We start from the raw sequence: 20,693 nt of genomic DNA, 5'->3' as shown, positions 1-20,693 counted from the left end.
TATATCTGGAACATAAGTTAGTAAGATCCCAACAGCTGCTTATAATAATAAATACCATTCTGAAATGGCTGAAAGATACCTTAGAAAAAGACTCATAAAGTCTGCTCTATCCTGTTCCCTCTTTCTGCCTGCTCTGTCCATTGGCCCATGATTTATATCCCGACGCGTGACTCTTCTCAAAGCCAAGCATGAAACCCAACACTTGCTGAGGAAATAGTAAACATATGAATGAATGAAAGAAGGAAGAAATGAACACTATCTATTAATCTCTTCCCACTAAGACCAGCTACATAATTTGAGGAGCTCCCAGCAAAATGAAAATGTGTGGGGTTCCTATTAAAAAGTTAAGAATTTCAAGACTGTGGCAACAACTTTAAAGCAAGCATAGGATCTTTCATAGCCCAGGGCCCTTTCCAGCTGCAGAGCTGTGCACCCACGAGGCTGACCCTGCTTCCTGTCCCCCCAGCTACTGCAGGGACCAAGTGGACAATGTGATACTCTTCAGTTCCGGTGAGTTCCGAGCAGTCAAGTTTTATTTTGAGAGCTCTCATATTTTAGGGTTTTTTTTTTCCCCATTAAAATTGAATTATCTTTATTTCTAAAAAGCTGAGTGTTATAGTGAAGGAAAACTGAACTTGGGGTCAAGGACTGAGGTTCTTCTGCTTAATCTTTCTACACCTCAGGTTTTTTGCATAAGGGAACATAGGAATAAAAATTATTTTGAGGATCAGGTGGGTAACCCATGTAAATGCCTATAAAGCATGACACACAAGTAAGTTATTGCAATCACAGTAGGATACCATTTTTTAGATGTTGGGCAATAGATGAAAATCAGTAGTTTAGAACTGGACAAGCTGAGCAGATTCATTATACAGTAAAGCCTGCATCTGACTATCCCTTCACCCACAGTGTATTTTTGGGAATTCCTCTCTGACAGGCAACAAGCACAGATCCCCATCGCCACTGCTGGTGTGGTATACCCTGGAGCCATCGCCATGGCTGGAATGCCCTCCCCTCACCTGCCCTCGGAGCACTCAAGCGTGTCTAGCAGCCCCGAGCCTGGGATGCCCGTTATCCAGAGCACTTATGGTGTGAAAGGAGAGGAGCCACATATCAAAGAAGAGATACAGGCTGAGGACATCAACGGAGAAATTTATGATGAGTTCGATGAGGAAGAAGATGATCCAGATGTAGATTATGGGAGTGACAGTGAAAACCATATTGCAGGACAAGCCAACTGATAAGGGTCAAAAAATGGTTGTGACCTTAGGACTTAAAGAAGCCCTAGCTGGTTCATCCTTACCAGTGGCCAAGCACATTAACTTTCTCATACACTGACTGTTACTTTAACTGTTAGTCTTAAATAGTTGGGACATCAGCTGACTAATAGACCTCAGCCTCAAAAGGCTTGGAAAGGAAAAAAAAATACAAGCAAACAACAATATCAACAACAAGAGATTGAAATAAGCTATGGGTAAAATAATGCCAGTAATTCAGCTGCTACATCCAAGCACTGAAGTCTTACCCGTCAACTTTTTTTTTTTTTTAATAAACTTTATGGCTGTTTGTTCTACAATGTTCTAGAAATTCTCACTCAGGTACACAGTGCCAACAAGTGGCTTGTGAATGTGTTTTGTTGTTTTGTGCTACAATTTTTAAAAAGAAATAAGTTTTGTTTTGTTTTTTGGGGCTTCTGGGTTTTTTCCTTTTCCTTTCCTTTCCTTTTTTTTTTCCTTTTTTTTTCTTTTCTTTTTTTTTTTTTTTGTAATGCACCTGACAGAAAAAAAGAAAGATGAATTTCTCTTTACTTCTCTCCACCTTCTCCATCTCTATACTTTAAAGATGGAAGTCTGTGCATGGGGGGGAAGAGGGAAAAAGAGCCTGTTTTTAACTTCCTTGCTATCCACCACAAAATAAGCAATTATTTTCTTCAGAGGACTTTCTTTGTCTAATGCACACCACACTACATCTTTGAGCAAGTGCCAAATTTGTACTGAAGTGTTGACCCAGTTCCTTTTTTTTCCTTTCCTTTTTCCTGTTCCTTCTTAAGTTAGGACAGTGTTATATCTTAGACAATCCCTTGGAAAACCTGAAATACCAGCAGCTGGTGAGATTTGACTTTTTTTTTTTTAATGGAAACTGTAGGTGCTGTTCTCAGGTGAAAAGAGAGAGAGAGAGAGAGAGAGAGAGAGACATAAGAAATTTAGAGAAAAAATATTTTCTGATCTTGGATTTTTGTGTGTATGTATGTGTGTGATTATGGTACTAATAGGAATAACATTGAACCATTGTGAGTTAAACCCACATCTGGGGATGAAATCCCACATCCTCCTAAGTGACTGGTCTGGAAGCAACCTTGACCTTGACTTTGCACTTCAAATGACAACCAAGATAGGGCTCAGAAATTATATTTTTAAATTTCTAATATGATTATTGGATGGATTGGGCGGCCCTGTGTAATAGAGGTGTGCACGTATAACATGGAAGCTACTAGCAAACTGTTCCCAGATGTCCCTTTTTCCTGATCAGTTGGTTCCACTAATGTTTGTTACTTAATGATTTCTGTTTGTTTTTCCTATTGATAACTTCAAGCAAAACAATCATTGTTTTCCTTGAATATATTTGGCCATTTTCCAGGAACACAGAATTAGCTTATTTCTTCAACATTCCATCCTTTCCTGATCAGGAAATGGAACTGATGATTTTATAAGGTATTTTTCATCTCTCCATGAAATGAGGCGGAGGCCATTTGCATTTCACAATTGTGGGCCATGTGCATCCCATACCATAAAGAGCAGGATTTGATTAAAAGTCATTGCAGCCCAACAAAATGGAGCCGGGCTGAACCTAGTGAGCGTCGCTACAACTCTTCACTCGCTGTAAGAGGAATCCACTGAAGGCCAATTTTTGGTTCCAGCAGAGTATGTGCATAGAGCGACAACTGATGGTGACAGAACCGCTTGTTTAGATTTTGCCAACCAAATGCCACGACAGTTATAGGGCTTGTACAAATAAACGCAAAATCGTTTAAAGTCAATTGCCATTATTTGTGCTGAGGCATCAGACAGTAAATACTCCAACCAGGAGCTTGGATGTGCTATGGTTTTCACTCCAGTCATCATTTTGCTATCTCACCCCTCAAACCTGACCCAAAAGTTTGATTTTTACATATAAATAAGAAAAAAATCCTTTTTATTTTTCTCTCTCTCAAAAGACTTGCTCTGGGGTTTTGCTTGGAGGAGCTGATCATATCTTGCATGTCAGAGATTTTGTTTTGTTTTTCTGTTTGTTTTTGATGACTGTATTTTCATTTGAACTGCCTCTTTTTGCTAGTGTTGTAATGATGATGATGATAAAATAATAATAATAATAATAGTAATAATAATAATAATGGTCAGCTGTTCCCAGATTAGTAAGTTATGTATAATTTATTTCTCCCTCTCTATTTTATTCTCCTCTGATTTGGAAGTACAGCCAATAAGCTGTTAGATATTTAAAACAAATTCCCATCTTCCAACTCATTTATATATATATATTTATACACACACACACACACACACACACACATTCGCCCACACAATTTTACTTCTCCTTCAGTACATTTTCTCCTTTTTAAAAATTTGGCCCCAACAATGTCAAGTTCTGGTGTTTCATACAAAGGAGTGAATAGGAGGGTCGTGTTCAATCTTAATTAACTTATGCTCTCATCACTCATTTTAGTTATGTAATTGCCACAGTCATCTAGAGCCATTTTTTTTTGTTTTTGTTTGTTGTTTTTAAGCACTCTGGATAAGGAAAAAAATAGACACTCGTTTTATATCGTTATTATGTACAATGTGAAAACAGATTTTTAAAAATTTGTTCTTCGTCTTTGTTAAATTCTTATGTGGGTTCACCTCTCACGTTTGCTGGATACTTATTTTACACCACGTTATAAAGATGCTTTGTTTTCATTTCATTACTTTGGGCTACAAGAATACTTTGTTTTAGCTCCAGGTAGATGCCACCGAGGGCAATCACAGCTGAAACCAATTCCAACACACTTACCAGTGAGTTGACAAAACACTTCTGTGTGGTCTTTTTTTGTTCGTTTTTTGTTCTGTTTTATTTGAAGGGGAAAATGAAATTGTTAATGGTGACCTTTAACTGCTGAAATTCAGAAGTTGATTTTATTTAGTTAGGTTTATGTCAGAGAGACTACACCATGGTGGACTAAAACAGGAAGTCCAGAGCCTTGTGTTCTGTTCTCTTGTTCTGACATAGGATTCGCTGGGTGTCGCAATTTCTTTGCCTTGGTTTTCCCCAAAAGAAAACGAAAAAAAATTATGTTGATGTTTAAAGTGCTTTGATGTCCTTTGATAAAAGGTGCTATGAATAGCAACTTACTGTGTTAACACATTGCCTTTTTGGCATTTGATTGGTTTATCATTTTTATAAAGGATCCTAAAACCTTGTATTCTTTTTCTGTGCCCCATGATGATCAAAAAAGCTAAAGTTGAGGAAATGAGAGGAAGATCAAACTGAAATGAAGGTAACATTTCCCTACTCTATCCTTTCCTACCTCCCCGTTCATATATCCCCTCTCATTCTCCCTCTCTCTTTCTCCCTTTCTCTCTCCCTCTCTCTCACACACACAAACACATACACACATGCATACACACACACACGCACACACGCACACACTCACCCCAGTACTGAGGAATAATCTTGCCTGAATTCTGATTTATGGCTATTGTGATCAATTCATCTAAAATAGTCATGTTTTAAAATGAATCTAAGAGAATATCACTGGAGAAAATAGGTTCAAGTTGCTCATTTACAAGATACTACTAATTTGGCTGGTTACTTGGATAAAATACAAATACTTTGGCTTGGCAATTGGATAAAATACAAAACTGTTCTTCAGTACATTTGTACCTAAATTACTTAAGTCGATTTTTTACATTTATTTGGCATCTGCATTTAAAAGTTAACCATATATAAAATCCCTCCCAAAGATCATAACTATTATTGAAACCAAACCCTCTTATAAGGAACAAATATAAAAGAGTTGTCTTTGATGAAATTATTTCATAGATTTGATTTTGGAGTAGACTTTTACCTTAATTCATTTAAAGAAAGTTATCTTTAACTATTTTGTGGTCCCAATTTCAGATATTTTCTTAATCCAGAAGTTGTTACTGTTTCCAGAAGAAATCTCTTATATCACATTTAAAACATCAAAAGTAATTACATTTTCATTCATTCTAATGGGTAAATTATTGAATTGTAATAAACAACTGTATATTTGCAAACAGGTTTATAAAATATTTGTCTATCAAGTTAATAGTAAAATAAAAATTATGGGGTCTGCAAGGAAAATTATGAAGCCCACTTAAAGTGGTTCAGATATCTCTTTGTCGTATAGGGCATAAGTTTTTGTTTAGACAGGCTTTTACAGTATTTAATTTTAAAGTTTCCTATAACTATCAGTTTCCCAAGTTGAAGATGATGTTGTGTTAAGTTTTCTACTGATTGATTCCTGTTCTCCCCAGTGTGTCTGTCACTGGTTCACTAAAACAGTATTTATACAGCTCCACTGGCTCTAAAGCTCTTAGTCCGTCTAACATTTTGGATTTTATGAGTAAAAATGGGGAAAAAAAATAGAAAAGAGACAATCAAATGCCTGGAGCTTAAAACAAAGTATGTGCAACCTACCATCTCACTTGAAATTTAATAAAATAAATAATTATGTAAATATAACATAGAGTTATAGATTTATATTTTGTTCATAACACATAGTGTAATATAAGTTGTATATTTTCATGTTTTTGGTTTTATGTTACCATTCATGCCACAATAAAAACAGGAGTTTATGTACTCTTAAAAAAAAAGATGTGGGTTGCCACCAACCTGTTTTTTTGTTTGTTTTTTGTTTTTTTGTTTTTGCATTCTCTTTTTTTCAGTATTACTGCCATGCAAGGCACCAATAAAAACAGCAAATGTGTTCTTTACCTATTATACTGTGTTTCTTTTCACAATTCTTGTTATGAGGGTATAATCTTTTATTATGAAAAGAGTAAAAGTATGGAAAGCCATTTAGTTTTCAATATAAATTACCCCCACTTCCTGAAGTTGACTTTGAACTGAGAGCTCAGGGTTTAGTCCTTCATGGTGGGCATTGCAAGAAGGACCCCTGGACCTTTTTATAAGGCATCCCTTCCTAGCTTCACAGTAAGGTCAAAAGCTATAGCTCTCATAGGTAATGGAGTCTAATACTCTTTAAGATCCTACAGCCTGAAGGATTTTTAATGTTCTTCTCCTAAGCTTGACACTATCATTGGGGCAGGGTTTCTACACTTTAGAATTCTATTTTATCCTGTGTGTATAGAAAGCATACACATTTTAGGTTATGAAATTGCTAAGAACTAGAAATAATTTTCACCTTGCTGGTATCTAATTTAGGATGATGGGTGTTTCTAAATTGTTCAACACTCTTAAGTTAGCTTCTGGATTCTACCTTCAATTTTTAAAGCAAATGTTAAAAAAGAGAAGCCACCATTTTTGCTGGTCTTTCTCACCATATGATGTTTTTCTATCTTGATAGCTCTATGTGTAATAGGTTCCTGCAGGGGCTTTTGTTTGTTTCCTTGGTTGCTTGCTTGGTATTTAAATAAGTATCAAGATGCTAGGTCAGATAGCATGTGGTCCAAATAAATATAAAGTAAGTATATAAAGAGGATATAGTCTACTAACACTTTGCCCATTGTGTCCCTTAACAGAAGTATTTTACAAAGTCTGGTCCATGGACCACCTGCTTCAGAATTAACTGTTAAAAATGTAGATTCCTGGGCCCAACTCCAGATGTAGTCAATCAGAATCTCTAGGGATAGAGATAAAGCTGTTGCTATTTAACAGCTCCAAATAATCATGCTGCACACGCTGGTATTTCAAAACAACCAGGAGGTGGGGCTGTTTTCCTCTCCTATTGACTTTCTTTGCATGTCCAATTTTGCAGATCCTGTGCCCTACCATACTTTAACCTTAAGCCTCTGTGAAAACCTTGAAGCTTAGGGTCAGAAAGAAGCAAGAGTTTGGAAAAAGCTCTCGATCTGTCACTTGGTAGATTGTTTTTGATCCACCAGTACCCCAGTACCATGCTTGTGTGTGTGTTATCCTTGTTTCTCTGCTCTGGCATTGTTCATGGGCAAAGCAGGAGGCTTCAGAGACTCCAATCGAGTGCAACACTGAAAATATAACTGAAACACACAAAGCTACGCCCACTTAGTATTTGCAAAATGAACTGAGGTTATTTGAAAGGAAAATATCCATTGTAGAAGTGAAGAGATAAACATCCCATGCAGTGTTTATTAGAATAGACCACCTATGGCTACACTGGTCACAGTCTCATACTGTTACTTCAAAAAACAGCATTATCAGGATATGCTAACTGTAAGTGGGCAGGGAAAATCTTGTCTGGTTATGAAACCTGATCACTCAAGGTGTTAAGTCCCAACCACCACCCTCTCTTTCCTACCAAATAAAGTTCATTTAGTTTTGTTCTGTGATACTTCAGTTTAGAAGCATTCTATTCTTGGCCTTTATGTACTTTAGTTTCTTATGGAATATTTAGGACAAGCATGCAATAACGGATTGTTTCCTTACTGTCAATGCCTTCAACAACCAAAAAATACTGGCAATAGTGAAAAGAAACTCATTCTCTTTTTTTCATTTATCTCAATTTTGCCAATTTCAGTCGTTGGTGTTTGAGGACGTTCACATGTGTTTTTAAGACATCAGGACACTGTCATTCTTACCAAATTTTAAAGTTCAGAAGTCAGCCCTATTTATAACTTAACACCATCACTGAAACCTCAGTTATAGCAATGGAGGTGAAGGGAAGCATGAATTAGTCCAATGTCTGAACTAAAGAATATTTATGAAAAAATAGATTTATTTTTCTTGAACTACTAAAGCAACCTAAGAGCTAGCTGAGAAGACCTGTTTTATAAGTAAGCATTGTAATTAGAATGTAAAGTGTATGCAATAGTATTGCTAAAAGTTCTTAATAATAGTTATGTTTTCTTAAAGAGGCTAAACATCTGTCCTACAATCTTGTTTGTTCTACCAATTTGCTTAGCAAACTATTTTTACCACCAAGAATGAACCAGTTCAGCTCTGATCACAATAATCACTATTTTCCAATTAGTCAGGTCCAGATTCATGAGATTTTACTCCCCCATTACTGCCATTGTCTAAATATGCAGGCGAATATGGAATGGAATGGTATTTTGTTGGTATTCACAATAGAACCAAGAGGATGGAAGTTGTTTTATCATTGATGTCTCTACTGATTCAATTTAAGAAGAAAAAAAAAAAATTACCAGAACAACTGTAGGAAGTCAGTAGGCCTAAGTAAACACCGCCATTTTGTATATTGCCTGTTCAATTTAGTATTAAATTTTAGAGTCTGGAAAGCAATCCTAATTACACACAAACTGTACAATATATTTGAAATAAAGTCTTTTGTTTATAAAAATCACTTGTGATTACTTTTTTAATAAACGAATGTGGTCTTGGTAGAATGTTGGAGAAGCCACCACAGAACATATTTAGGTTATTAATTACACAGAGGACTGATTTTGTTCAACTTGCTCCAACACTGGCCCTCAGTGAGTATTCATTTTGCCTTATATACCAAACCTACAATTGACTACAGCACAAGTTTACAAATTGTGGTTGCATGAACTTAAGTTTGATTCAGGACTATAATCATTACTAGTAAGCCTCAAATAATTACACAAATTGTCCTTTTTATTTGAAATGATCCTTCAAAGAACATTGTCTTCTACTGGGTGAACATGCACGAATGGAATTAACAATCTGCTTTCTGATGGGCAGAGCTTATTTGACATCTGGAAAATGAAATTGCCAGGGGTATAACATTTAGGCACAAATGCTAACTATAGTTATTGAAAAGAAAATGTTAGAGTTATTAAAGACTTATCAATTTTTCCCTAACCTACTAATACCATAGGTCCATAAAGCTTTGGTATTATAGCCTATTATGTCACCCAAATATTGGACTCTTTCTCATAAAATCCTCTGGCAGAGTTTTATCTTTGTCTCTTACTGTTATAGTAAAACTTTAAAAAGTAACTTGATTTTTCAGATACTTCCAGATTCCCAAAGTTTATGTTGGAAACCTTTAGAAAGTTTTGTAAATTTTACACTTTTTATGTAAATTTTAAACACACAAACCTTGAGTTTGTATCATGAAAAAATATCATGATAAAAATAAAGCTTTTTATGAGTAAAAAATACAAATCAGGAAAAATAAATGATAAGAATCATATGAGGTTGTGGTAATGATGCAATATTTGGCAAATATTAAGTGAATGATGTTAACCTTGTTCTCCTGGGAATAAAAAAGCCTAACTCCTGTCAAAGTTGATGAGCCTCTTGCTCTCCAATGCATCATGTTGGCTTTATTTAAATATGTAGACTCTTACCCATTTTCAAAATTTGGTATGCTTGTAATAATATACAAATACAATTATACCAGTACAGTTAACACATACCGCATAAAGAAACAAGGCTAAGGAGTAAGAATAAAAATAGATTACACACACACATTCACACAACTCTAATCGCCACACAACAACAAAATAGGTTTTATCTTCATAGCAGTCAAGGCAAAGAAGAAACTACGTGGATTAGAGAATTCTTATTGCTTAATTGAAGGAAGCATGCAAGTTGATCATGAGAAGTAAACCTTCATTGCCCTAAATTCTTGGATGGATTTCACACTTAAGGGATAAGAAACAATGCAAAGAACCACTTTGTTTTGTAAGCAGATTCACAAAAGCTGTAGATTTGTTTCATATATACTTTATCAGTCCTTGAGAAGAGTTTTATGAAGACAACTTGCAGGGGGTCAGAGAGAGAGAGGGTATACATATGAATAGATAACTGGATATATTGATTAGAGGAGGATTTACAAGGATAAAGCTGGCAGAATTGTGATTGTGATGAATATTTATCGTGTCCCACAGACTAGCTTTTTCAACCATCAGATGTTTCTAATTGGCTTTTAATTATGCTATGTTCACTATTATGATAGGTACACAAAGATATAAAACATTTCTTCCCTCAACATTTGTAATTTCCAAGGAAATAAGACTAGCATACATTAAGCAATAAAACAATATAAGAATATGATGAATGAACCAAAGACTGTAAGTGATAGAAGATTTCAAATGAGAACAAGAATCATTTGAATACTCACAAGATGTCAGCTACTAAATAAATGTAGGAGGTGGTGAATGGCCACCCTCCAACTCAACAACTAGAAAAAGCTAGAAAATTACAAAAAGTATATTTTAAAGTCATTAGGAAACCATGGAAGAAATGAGACTAGATGAACCACGATTCCAGAAAAGCAAGAATCTGTCCAAGGTGAAGATGATGGTTGCTAGCCATTTCTATTTAATGAACACATTAGCAAATCCTGAAATAACTTTTATAGCAAGACTTGGCAGCTCCTGGGTGAAAGGGACACCAGCAAAGCAGTTGTGTGGATCTGAAGCAACAAATTGGAAACTCAAGGGACCTCAAATACAAGACAGGTTTCACTAATGGCATATTTTCTGAGTTCTATGGCTGTGTGTGGGATGCAAGAGATTTATAGTAAATGTTTCTCAAAGAAAGACTGAAGTCTACAGCCAGTTAGTGCTTGGGAAACAAAGTCCCGCCAGAGATGCGGGACCTTCCTCAAGTGTGCAGCTAGTCTCCCTTTCAAAACATTTGACAGATTTTATCTTCAAAAGGTAAAATTCTAGACAGTTGGACTGAGTACCTCAGAAGGGCAGAACTGAATTCCCGGTAGTCTCTCATGGCTGAGGAGACTAACACTCATTATGCTCACAAGCAAAGTTTGGGAAAACCACACTCTAGGACAAAATTAAGGTAGTCTGAGTATTCTTAAAACTGCCAAGCAGCCTTGACACAGCTAAATTTCTGATAAGAGTAAGATAATCAGCCCTTCACCCTATCTGTCTAACACAACAATGGGAAACTCCATTCTGGCAAAAGATGAAATCAAAGAGTTTCTTTGTAGTTTTTTTATTTAGAAATTTTAGGAATAAAAAAATTCTAAATACAGGAAAAGATTAAAAAAAAAGACTGATAATGAAAGAAAAAACAAACAGTAGATATATGCTCACAAGTGAGGCTGATATTAAAGCCAGCAAACAAAGACTTTAACATAACTCTAGCTGATATAGTTAAAATGTATGAAAAAATAGACAAAATAAAGAGGTGAAATCTATAAATAATAATCAACTATCACAGAAGAGGCCAAGATTAGTAAGATTAGTAAAAAGAAATAGTTTAATATAAAAATACAGAGATCTATAAAAAGTATTTAAAGAGAAAATTGATGAGACTTTTCAAAGCTAATAAAAGATACCACACAGATTAAAGAAGTTCAGGTAATCCAAGTGGGATAAAGGAAAGGAAAACCACATACATAAACACTATAGCAAAACCATTGAAAACCAATGACAGATAAATTCTTAATAGCAGTCAGAGGAAAAAGCACATTATCATCAGAAAAAGTGACAATAAAACTGACAGCTGACTTCTCAGTAGAAACAATGAAATCTAAAAAACAATGAGATCATATTTTTAAAGTGCTACAGGAAAAAATTTGCCAAACTGGAATTCTACATACCATAGGAACTATCCTAGAACACTGAAGTTTCAATAGAGACATTTTCAAATGAACAAAGGCTTGGAGTACTCAGCAGCAGCAGATCTGACTACAATATTAGAGATTGCCTCAGGCTGAAAGAAAGTGATTCTACATGGAAAAATGGAACTGCAGATATAAAAGAAGAATCCTGGAAATGGTAGATATATGTGTTAATATAAATGACTTGGATCTGTACACAATGCCTTGTCAAGTTTTAAATAAATGTAGAAGTAAATTCATGACAACAATGATAAAACAAGGGAAGAGGCTAAGTAGATTAAAAAATCTAATTATCCAGCAGCATCAAGAAGTCAGTGAAGGAGGGGCACCTGGGTGGCTCAGTTGGTTAAGCGTCCTACTGGCTCAAGTCATGATCTCATAGTTTGTGAGTTGGAGCTCTACGTCTGGCTCTGTGCTGACATCTCAGAGCCTGGAGCCTGCTTCAGATTCTGTCTCCCTCTCTCTCTGTCCCTCCCCCACTTGCACTCTGTCTCTCTCTCTCTCTCTCTCAAAAATACACATTTAAAAAAAAAAAAAGTCAGTGATGCATTTGGTGATCCTAGAGTAGCCAGATAGAGAATGGTGAAAGAATTTATAACCAACTTTCTGAGAGAAAAAAAAAAAATGGAATAAAAAAAAAATTTAAAGGGAGACTAGACTGTAGACTGTCAGACTGAATACAATAAGATGCATGCTACCACAAGAGATATCAGTTAAGATGGTTGAATGTAAAAGCGTGGGGGAGGATAGATTGTGTAAATACTATGAAGAGAAAACTATGATTGCTTTACTAACATCAGACAGAGGAGGTTTGCAGATAAGAAGCATTACAAAAGATAAATACATTTCAAGTGAGTCAATCCAATTGGAAGATATGAGAATTTTTGAAATCTATATACTAAAAATCATAACTTCAAATGATATAAAACAAGTCCCAAATGACAGAACTAACTAAACAGAGAAATACACAAATCTATCAGCATAACGTTAATGCAGTTCACTCAATAGCTATTAAAACAAGCTGGAAGAAATTAGGAAAATTATAGAAGTTCTGAATACTACAATGAACAAACATGACCAAATGGTCATGTATAGAACATTTCCAACATTTCCTCCAGTGATGAAAGAATTAACATTCTTTTCAGGTGCTTTGGAACATTTACCAAATCAACAAGGTAGTGTATCAAAAGAAAAAAAAAAAAATCATGCAGAGGCTATTTCTTAACCCAATAGAATTGAACCTACTAATAAACAACATTTAGCTAGAAAAAATTCCAGTTTCATGGAAATATCATAGATCATTAAGGGTATTAATGCCTCCCATGTTTTTATTTATTTTCCTATAGTTCATATGGCTCTTTCTACTTTACCACATAGTCTTCATGGGTTTTCCTCTCAACTGGAATATCCCTTTGAGCTTCTTCCTTCTTCCTCTATACCTCTTCTCCAAACTGTAGTGGGTATGAAAGAAAAAACAAGACTCTGGGAACCTCCAGCTGTTACTTGACATAGATCATGGTAACAGGAAGTCTGAGTTCAGACTAGAGTTCAGTCTAGAGTTCAGCTAGAGTTATTGTGCAAAGAATACCCCAATTCATACTATCATCCCATATGAGGGCATACTCACTTTCATTTGTGGTTAATAATGCTGTGAAGTTTTCTTCTTCATCTCTTCCCAACAAATAGCCACCAAGTGTGTGTTGGGGAGAGAGAATTCGTCCTCTACCCTCAGGGTCTTCCAGCTGGACAAGAATTCCATTTACATGAGGCAGATTAGCAGGAGGGAAAAAAAACCACAAAGTTTTCTTATGTGTGCATGGAGACCCAATAATGAAATTGAGACCCCAAGAAATGACCTTAGTACAGGGAGGGTATTTTTCATATGGGATATTTGTATCCTGCTTTCAGAAGACAGAGGAGGGTCCGAGTGTCTTCGCACTGGTTGTTTCTCAATTAGCTTCTTCAATTCAATGCCATTGTGGTACATTTGGGGGTGGCCTGCCCATGTGAAAATGGGTGTTTAAGAAGACCACGTATCCAGGCTATGTCCAATTGCAGGCACTCCTTGTGTAACTGATCTGGTTGACCCAGTACAAGGTGGAAGTTCTTCCAATGTTCACCAGTTTGTTGTACATTAATGATTGGTAACATTTCAGAAGAAATTCTGTTCCTCGGTACTTTGGAAGAAAAGACTTTATGTGACAAAAATCTCAGCAACAATATCTGTGAGTCATCTGCATTCTTATTAAACAATAAGCTTAGAAAACATAAGCCATAATTCTGTCCTACAATTATATCTTTAATTGGATATATCTTTAATAGGATATTCATATCCTATTTCCACCGGGAGCTTGGAATTTCCTATTTTCTCCAACACAGATGATTCCTGCTGAGTTCCCTGAGGGCTCTGGGGTCGCTCCTGCAATGGAGGCAACCCTGCCCAGGCCTTTCTCCAGCCACATTGCCTCGCACAGGGCACAGGGCTCTGTGGCCCCCAGGGGCTCCTTCCTACAGCTGCATTTTATACTGTAGTGGCATTATAAAGCATCCACAGACCAACATGATCTTTATGTCGATCACAAAAAACCCTTGTGCTTTCTCTACAAAAGTAATGTGAATTAAGGGAAACAAACACTAGAAACAGAAATTAAGTCCTGCCACTTACTTGACATCAGGTTCTAGGGATACATACAGAGAAGAGAGGCAAATGATCTGTCTTCAAGGAGCAGACAAGCATCCTGCTACTGGAATAGAGGAGGACCAGCCACCATGGCTTGCTCCATGGAGTGTGCACAAGTGTTCTTAGCATTTCTGCAGACTTCAGATACTATTTTGGTGACTTTGAATCCTAATTTCCATGAGACTCTTATCTGAATCCCACCTCAGCTCTCACAGATAATTCCTTCTTTCTGCTTCAAGTTTACAGTGTGGAATTTTACCTGGTACCTGTGTTCCTGGAAATCAGCAAAAGTTAACAAATCCTCCCCATCCTTTGTGTTCTGGAAAAAGACGTACATCGAGGAACAACCCTTCCCTTATGATTTAACTAAGACTCATGGATACTCTTCTTTCCCACCCCTTTATCTGTGATTAGGCCATAGTCCATCTAGACTTACCATCCTTTATGCCATAAAAGATTAGTTGAACTGCTTGTGCTCTCAGAGCTATGGGAGCAAAAGGCTTGTTAGTCAGACTTTGGTTCAGTTTCTCTCCTTCCCTCAGGCCCCTGAACTTGACCCACCCAAAAGGGGCTCGCACACAGCCCCTTTTGAGAACAGCCTGGCCTCAAGGTTAATCTCTGATCTACTCTCCCATCAGGCTATCCTATATTCCTATATTCCTACATTCCCACTCATGGGTCTTTCTAGGCTTGTTTATTCCTCCCTATAAAAACAAAACAAAACAAACAAACAAAAAAAACAAATAAAAAACCCACAACCCTTTGTGCCTATCTAATAACTCTAACCTGGGTTATTGTCAGTGTTCTCCCTATTGAAAAAGCCCCCTTCCCCCTGGAATCGTCCCATCCTGCCCCCACCCCATCTTGCCACAATCTTTTCTAACAGTCTCTCCTTACTAACTTAGGATTTGTTTTTTTACAATTTTATTTAAATTCACATTAGTGAATGTACAGTGAAATAATTGGTTTCAGGAGTAGAATTCAGTGATTCATCAATTATATACAACACCCATAACAAGTGCCCTCCTTAGTACCCATCACCTATCTAGCCCATACCCCACTCACCTCCATCAACCCTCCATCAACCCTCAGTTTGTTCCTTCTCTTTAAGAGTCTTTTATGGTTTGCCCCCTCTCTCTTTCTTCCTCCATCCCTTTCCCATATGTCCATCTGTTTTGTTTGTTAAATTCCACATATGAGTGAAATCATGTGGTATTTGTCTTCCTCTGACTGACTTATTTCACCTAAAATAATATACTGTAGCCCTACCCACATCATTGCAAATGACAAGATTTCATTCTTTTCAATGGCTAAGTAACATTCCATTGTATGTTATATATATATATATACTATAAGTATATATATATATATATATATATATATATATATATACTATGTATATGAATTTGGCTTTTACTTAACAACATAATCTCAGAAATGGAATGTAATTCATTTTCCTTCTTTTCCATACTATAAGGTAATTGATGACTATGGTAGCATTTCCTGAAAGTTGAAGACAAAGAATGTAAATGGAGAGCAGGGGTGCATTTACACCTGGCTTCGGGTCCACAAACAGACCAAGTTCTCTGCAGGCAAAATCCACAGAGGGAGAGGAAGTGGTGAAACAGGACAGGAATTTATTTCAGTGAGGCCAACATCAGGAAGACAGCAGACTAAGATGGTCTCCAAACTACTGAAAACACTTCAAGGTTTATCTAAGGAAAGTGTGGGACAAAGATCAGTGGGTACACGCAGCTGGTAGATCATTTGGGGTCCATCACATGGAGTCTTGCTGGCTCTAGGTCAGTCCCTATTGCTTAAGGGAGTAGTTTCTGTTCCATCATGGGATGCTTGGTTCTGCAGGGTCTTTTGAGTTAAGAGATAAGCTAGAAATGGGGCGCCTGGGTGGCTCACTTGGTTGGGCATCCAACTTTGGCTTAGGTCATGATCTCGCCGTTTGTGAGTTCAAGCCCTGTGTCCGGCTCTGTGCTGGTGGCTCAGAGCCTGAAGCCTGCTTGTGTCTCACTCTCTCTCTCTCCACCTCTCCCCCCACTCTCTCTCTCTCAAAAATAAACATTAAAAAAATTGAAAGAAAAAGAGATAAGCTAGAAAGAAGAACTTAATCAATTCGAAAGTACAGACTGAGGTCAAAATGGAGGTAGTTGAAATCCTCTTTCGAGGGGATTCAACTTGTAGCCACACAATTAACATACCATGTAGGCTTCCCTGACCTTGACAGTTTGAGCCTCCAGCCTGTATGCTCTGCCTTCCTGATTCTTCTTTTACTTCCCAATTCCTTTGCATTTCTTGTGTTGAACAGAATTATTTTTGTATTTGTTACCTTTCGTTTCATGGCTCTTGGCTTCCCATCCCCAATACTTAGCACATTTTTTAAGGATAAAAAAAAGAAAGCCAGTTCTTTCCCTAAAGCAAACTATATCTGCTGGATATTATGATTACCCAGAGAAAGGACAGTTTAGGCATAAGGGAATGTGCCTGGACTAGATGATTCTGGAACTATTCTACAACTAACTAACTTTCTGACCTTATTCGAGTGACTTAACTTCACCGGGATCTTTTTTCTTTTTCCCTGCTGTGAAAGAACTGTGATGAATTAGATGCCTTCAAATATCTCTTCCATTTCTATGATTCTATAGTTCCTTGAATCTAAATACAATAAGGGTCCCCAAAAAAGAAGAAATGTATTTAGTGGCAGTGATCTTGAAAATAAGCAGAGAAAGGAGAGAAATCTTTACAGCGGGTCTCAGACAAGGAGGCATGGGAATGAGTACGAAAGAACACAGGTTTTAGAGAGACAATGGCTTAGATAAAAATCCAAAATGACTTCTAGTCACTAGGCAACTTTAGGCAAGTTAATTGATCTCTTTAAGCTCCATTCTTTAATAGAAAATGGTAATCCAATTTTGGGGGTTAAGGATTCAAGGTCAGAGTAATTTATATCATTTTAGTATAATTTTGCCATGGTTTCCTGCTTAAATGTCTTCCATAAAATCTTTTCTAATTTTCCTTCTCTGTAGCACAATTTACCATTCTTATTTATACCTTAAAAATATAAAGCTGTATATACTTTTGAAATATTATTTAAAATACAATATTGTAATTGTATTTATTACCTTGCAAATGTGTTTTGATAATTAGACTTTGAACTTCCTTAAGGAAAGGGAATGTATCATTTTTAGTTCTATATCCTCAGTACCTAAGATAGTGCATGGCACTTGACAATAAATTTTGCAGAATAAATAAGATAATAAAATCTTACAGATGGATGGATGGATAGACATGGAGACTTTGCAAATAGGTCTTGGGCATAATTTCATACCAATGAATATTCTATTCTTATCTGCAAGAGCAATTACTTGAAAAATTAACTTAAAATTAACTAAATGTAATTGTTACTAAATTGAGATTTTAAAGAATAATATGCATTGACACTTGGTAACGTGTCCCTAAGACTGGTCAAAATACTTTGCAGCCTCCAGGCATTGGTCCTATTAATGTTTCAGAGGTCATTTTTATTATATTCATTAACCTAATCTGAGGAAATAATTCATTATATATTCTTTAATCTCCCCCCTAATTTGGGGAGTATGATATAATTCTTAACTTTTTGAAAAACAAATTGAACAGAATCTTAACCATTTTAGCAAAAACATGAAAAAAAAAACCTGCTCTTAGGAACTATGTCGTCATAGCATCTCATAATATATACATTTTTTACTTACGTAAGAAGTGTTTTCCTTAAACAAAGGAGTGTTGTAAACGAGTCCACACTCATTCTACTTGCTGCACAGCAGACCAATAAGTTGAAAGCCAAGATTTGGGGCAAGGAAGTGACTTTATTTGGAAAACCAGCAAATGGAGGACATGGAAGTTACTGTCCCAAAGAACCATCTTCCCCAGCACGAGATTTGAGCTTATTTTATGTTAGGAAGGGGGGAACGCCGGAGGGGGTTGGAATGAAAAGGTAACTGGCATCTGAGGAATGTTGAGTGATTTCTTTTGTCCTTGGTCATTTGATTTTGGTGCGGGAATCTGGTCATGTCATTCTTTCAGACTTTAAACATAGAGTAGTCATTTCTGTGCATATTCCCTTATTTCCCTGAGTGATGTAGGTTTGGGATAAAAAAGCAGTTTTCTGCTAATCTCAGCTGTAAATTCCTTTGCAAATTCCTTTGATGATTAACATGTCTGTGTGTAGTGCTAAACAGAAGTTTCCAAACTCCAGGTCATAGCAGCAAGGGAGATAGAAGCGATATGGAATCAGACATGTTAAGTTTCTCCCAGGCACATTGTATTGGAACTGCCACTTCTCCTGGGCATGTCTGTTGAACACATCCTGTCTCTGAGGTTTCAGAAGATGCTTCCTGCCTTTCTCCTCTCTCTCTTTTATCAGTTAGTAAGACCACTTACGAATGGGTTGACTTTGAGAGGGAGTTTGCAAATCTTTAAACCTTAATTAACGTTCAACCTCAGTTTCCAAATTCCATCTAAAAGGAGCACTGAGAAAATGAAGTGGAAGAGATTTTAATTCTTCAAGTTTCTTTTGTCTCTCTGCTGATAGAGAGTGAAATTATATGTAGGAGGTGGGTAGTGCCACCATAACCTACTTCATTCTGCCTGAATAAGCAAGGTCGGTATATCATCCCTTCAGGGAGAGGAAATTGCATAGACATCTCCTGGGATGACAATAAAGACATCCTTGACAGCATGTTGAAAACAGTGGTAAAATTTTCTTTTTTTTTCCCCTATGGGGGAAAAAAATCAGTATTTAAATGACAGATGAAAGTAAATGATGGACAAAATGCATTATTCTTAAAGTGTCTCCCAGTGTTTCTGAAAGAACTATGGAAATTTGAAGACTGAATTAATACTTTAATAACAATATATCAGTTTATCAATAAGACAGTGAGGCTGTTTGAAACCATGTTTTTAAAATTTCTTGTTGTGTTAGCTTTGTCTCCAAGCATCTAGTCTCATAAAAACAACTGAGAAAAGGGGGGAGAAAAAAGAACTTTGTTTTATTTTAATATAGGAAAATTTTCATTGAGTTTTCGGTTTAACTTCCCTTTAACTTCAGGAAAAACAAATGATGGAAACTTCAAAATGTAAATAACTATCCTCTTAAAGAGTTTAGCCAAATAGAAACTGCCTTCATTTGAGCCAATAATTTTTTGGCAGCTTAGGAATTCATTTTTATAATTTACAGCAGTTCTGCAAATTGCCAAACTGCCAAATTGCCAAATTGCCAAAAAAAAAAAAAGTATAACTGGGCTAGCCTTGATTTCAGCTAATATGGTTCCACCTGATAAGTTACCATCCCACTTCTACTTATGTCAGAATGGACTTAACGCCAAGGAAAAATTCAGAATACCAAGGGCTATCTTATTCTAATTAAGCACATAGATAATTTTCAGTTTTTGCTTTATAAATAATGTTGTGAACATTTATGTATATAAATCTTTGTTGGTACAGTTTTTTTTTTTCCCCTTATAGATAATAACAGGTCAGAATGTTTGAAATTTTTCTGGCCAAGTTTCTTTTCAGACAATGTACAAATTTACATCTCTTTTGCTTCTAGTACATTTTAGATCATGCCTTCTTTAAGGCAATTGGATCTCTCCTCCAAAACTCCATTCATTTTGCCTCGGAAAACATTTCTTTGTTTTGAAAATAAGAAGCTTAGAGTCTCTGTGGAAGGAATAAATGAACTCCATTTATGATAAAGAACTCTTTCCCATACCTAATTTATAAATCATAAGTAAAACCCCTTACTTCTCCCTGGAAAATCCTCAAAAATAGAAATAGCATGCCAAATGGACAGACTAGACTATCCATGTACTAGGATTGACTGTCTAGCTTTACATACCAGCTATATATATGACTTGGGAGTATGTATGCCAGTCTTTACACATGTAAAATGGCCATTGGACTAAATTATCTTACAGTTACCTCCCAGTCTCAAAAAATTTTTATAGGTCACCCTCTTGAAGTCCTTTGTGATCACTTACTTCAATAACAATTAAATTCTCCCTCTTCTCATCTTTGATGGTTACTTATTGCTCAATGGCCTTGATCACAGGGGTTCTGGGAAAACAATTCCTAAAGTACTGTGTTATATGATTTTTAAATTATGCAAAAATGTTATCACTTTATCCATGAAATAACCAGATCACAGGGCTTGATATTAATACATGTTTTCATTTTGAAAATAACAAACATAAGCCAAAATGTTTCCTTAAAAAATATAGTAAAGAAATA

At 36.2% G+C, this 20,693-nt stretch overlaps 1 protein-coding gene across 21 annotated transcripts in view; it reads left to right on the top strand.

Annotated features, from left to right (window-relative positions):
- Window positions 1-6,000, top strand: part of SOX5 (SRY-box transcription factor 5) — a 1,011,771-nt gene extending 1,005,771 nt beyond the window's left edge. For all 21 annotated transcript variants that reach the window (XM_060659511.3, XM_060659513.3, XM_060659529.3 and 18 more), the window contains one exon: window positions 938-6,000. In XM_060659511.3, the coding sequence (XP_060515494.1) occupies window positions 938-1,241 (304 nt within the window). In that variant the 3' untranslated portion in view covers window positions 1,242-6,000. The remainder of the gene's footprint in view (window positions 1-937) is intronic.
- The last annotated feature ends 14,693 nt before the right edge of the window (window positions 6,001-20,693 follow it).

This window comes from Panthera onca, chromosome B4 (assembly GCF_046562875.1).
Source record: "Panthera onca isolate mPanOnc1 chromosome B4, mPanOnc1 haplotype 2, whole genome shotgun sequence".
Classification (NCBI taxonomy): domain Eukaryota; kingdom Metazoa; phylum Chordata; class Mammalia; order Carnivora; family Felidae; genus Panthera; species Panthera onca.
This window is presented reverse-complemented; position numbering and strand designations above follow the sequence as displayed.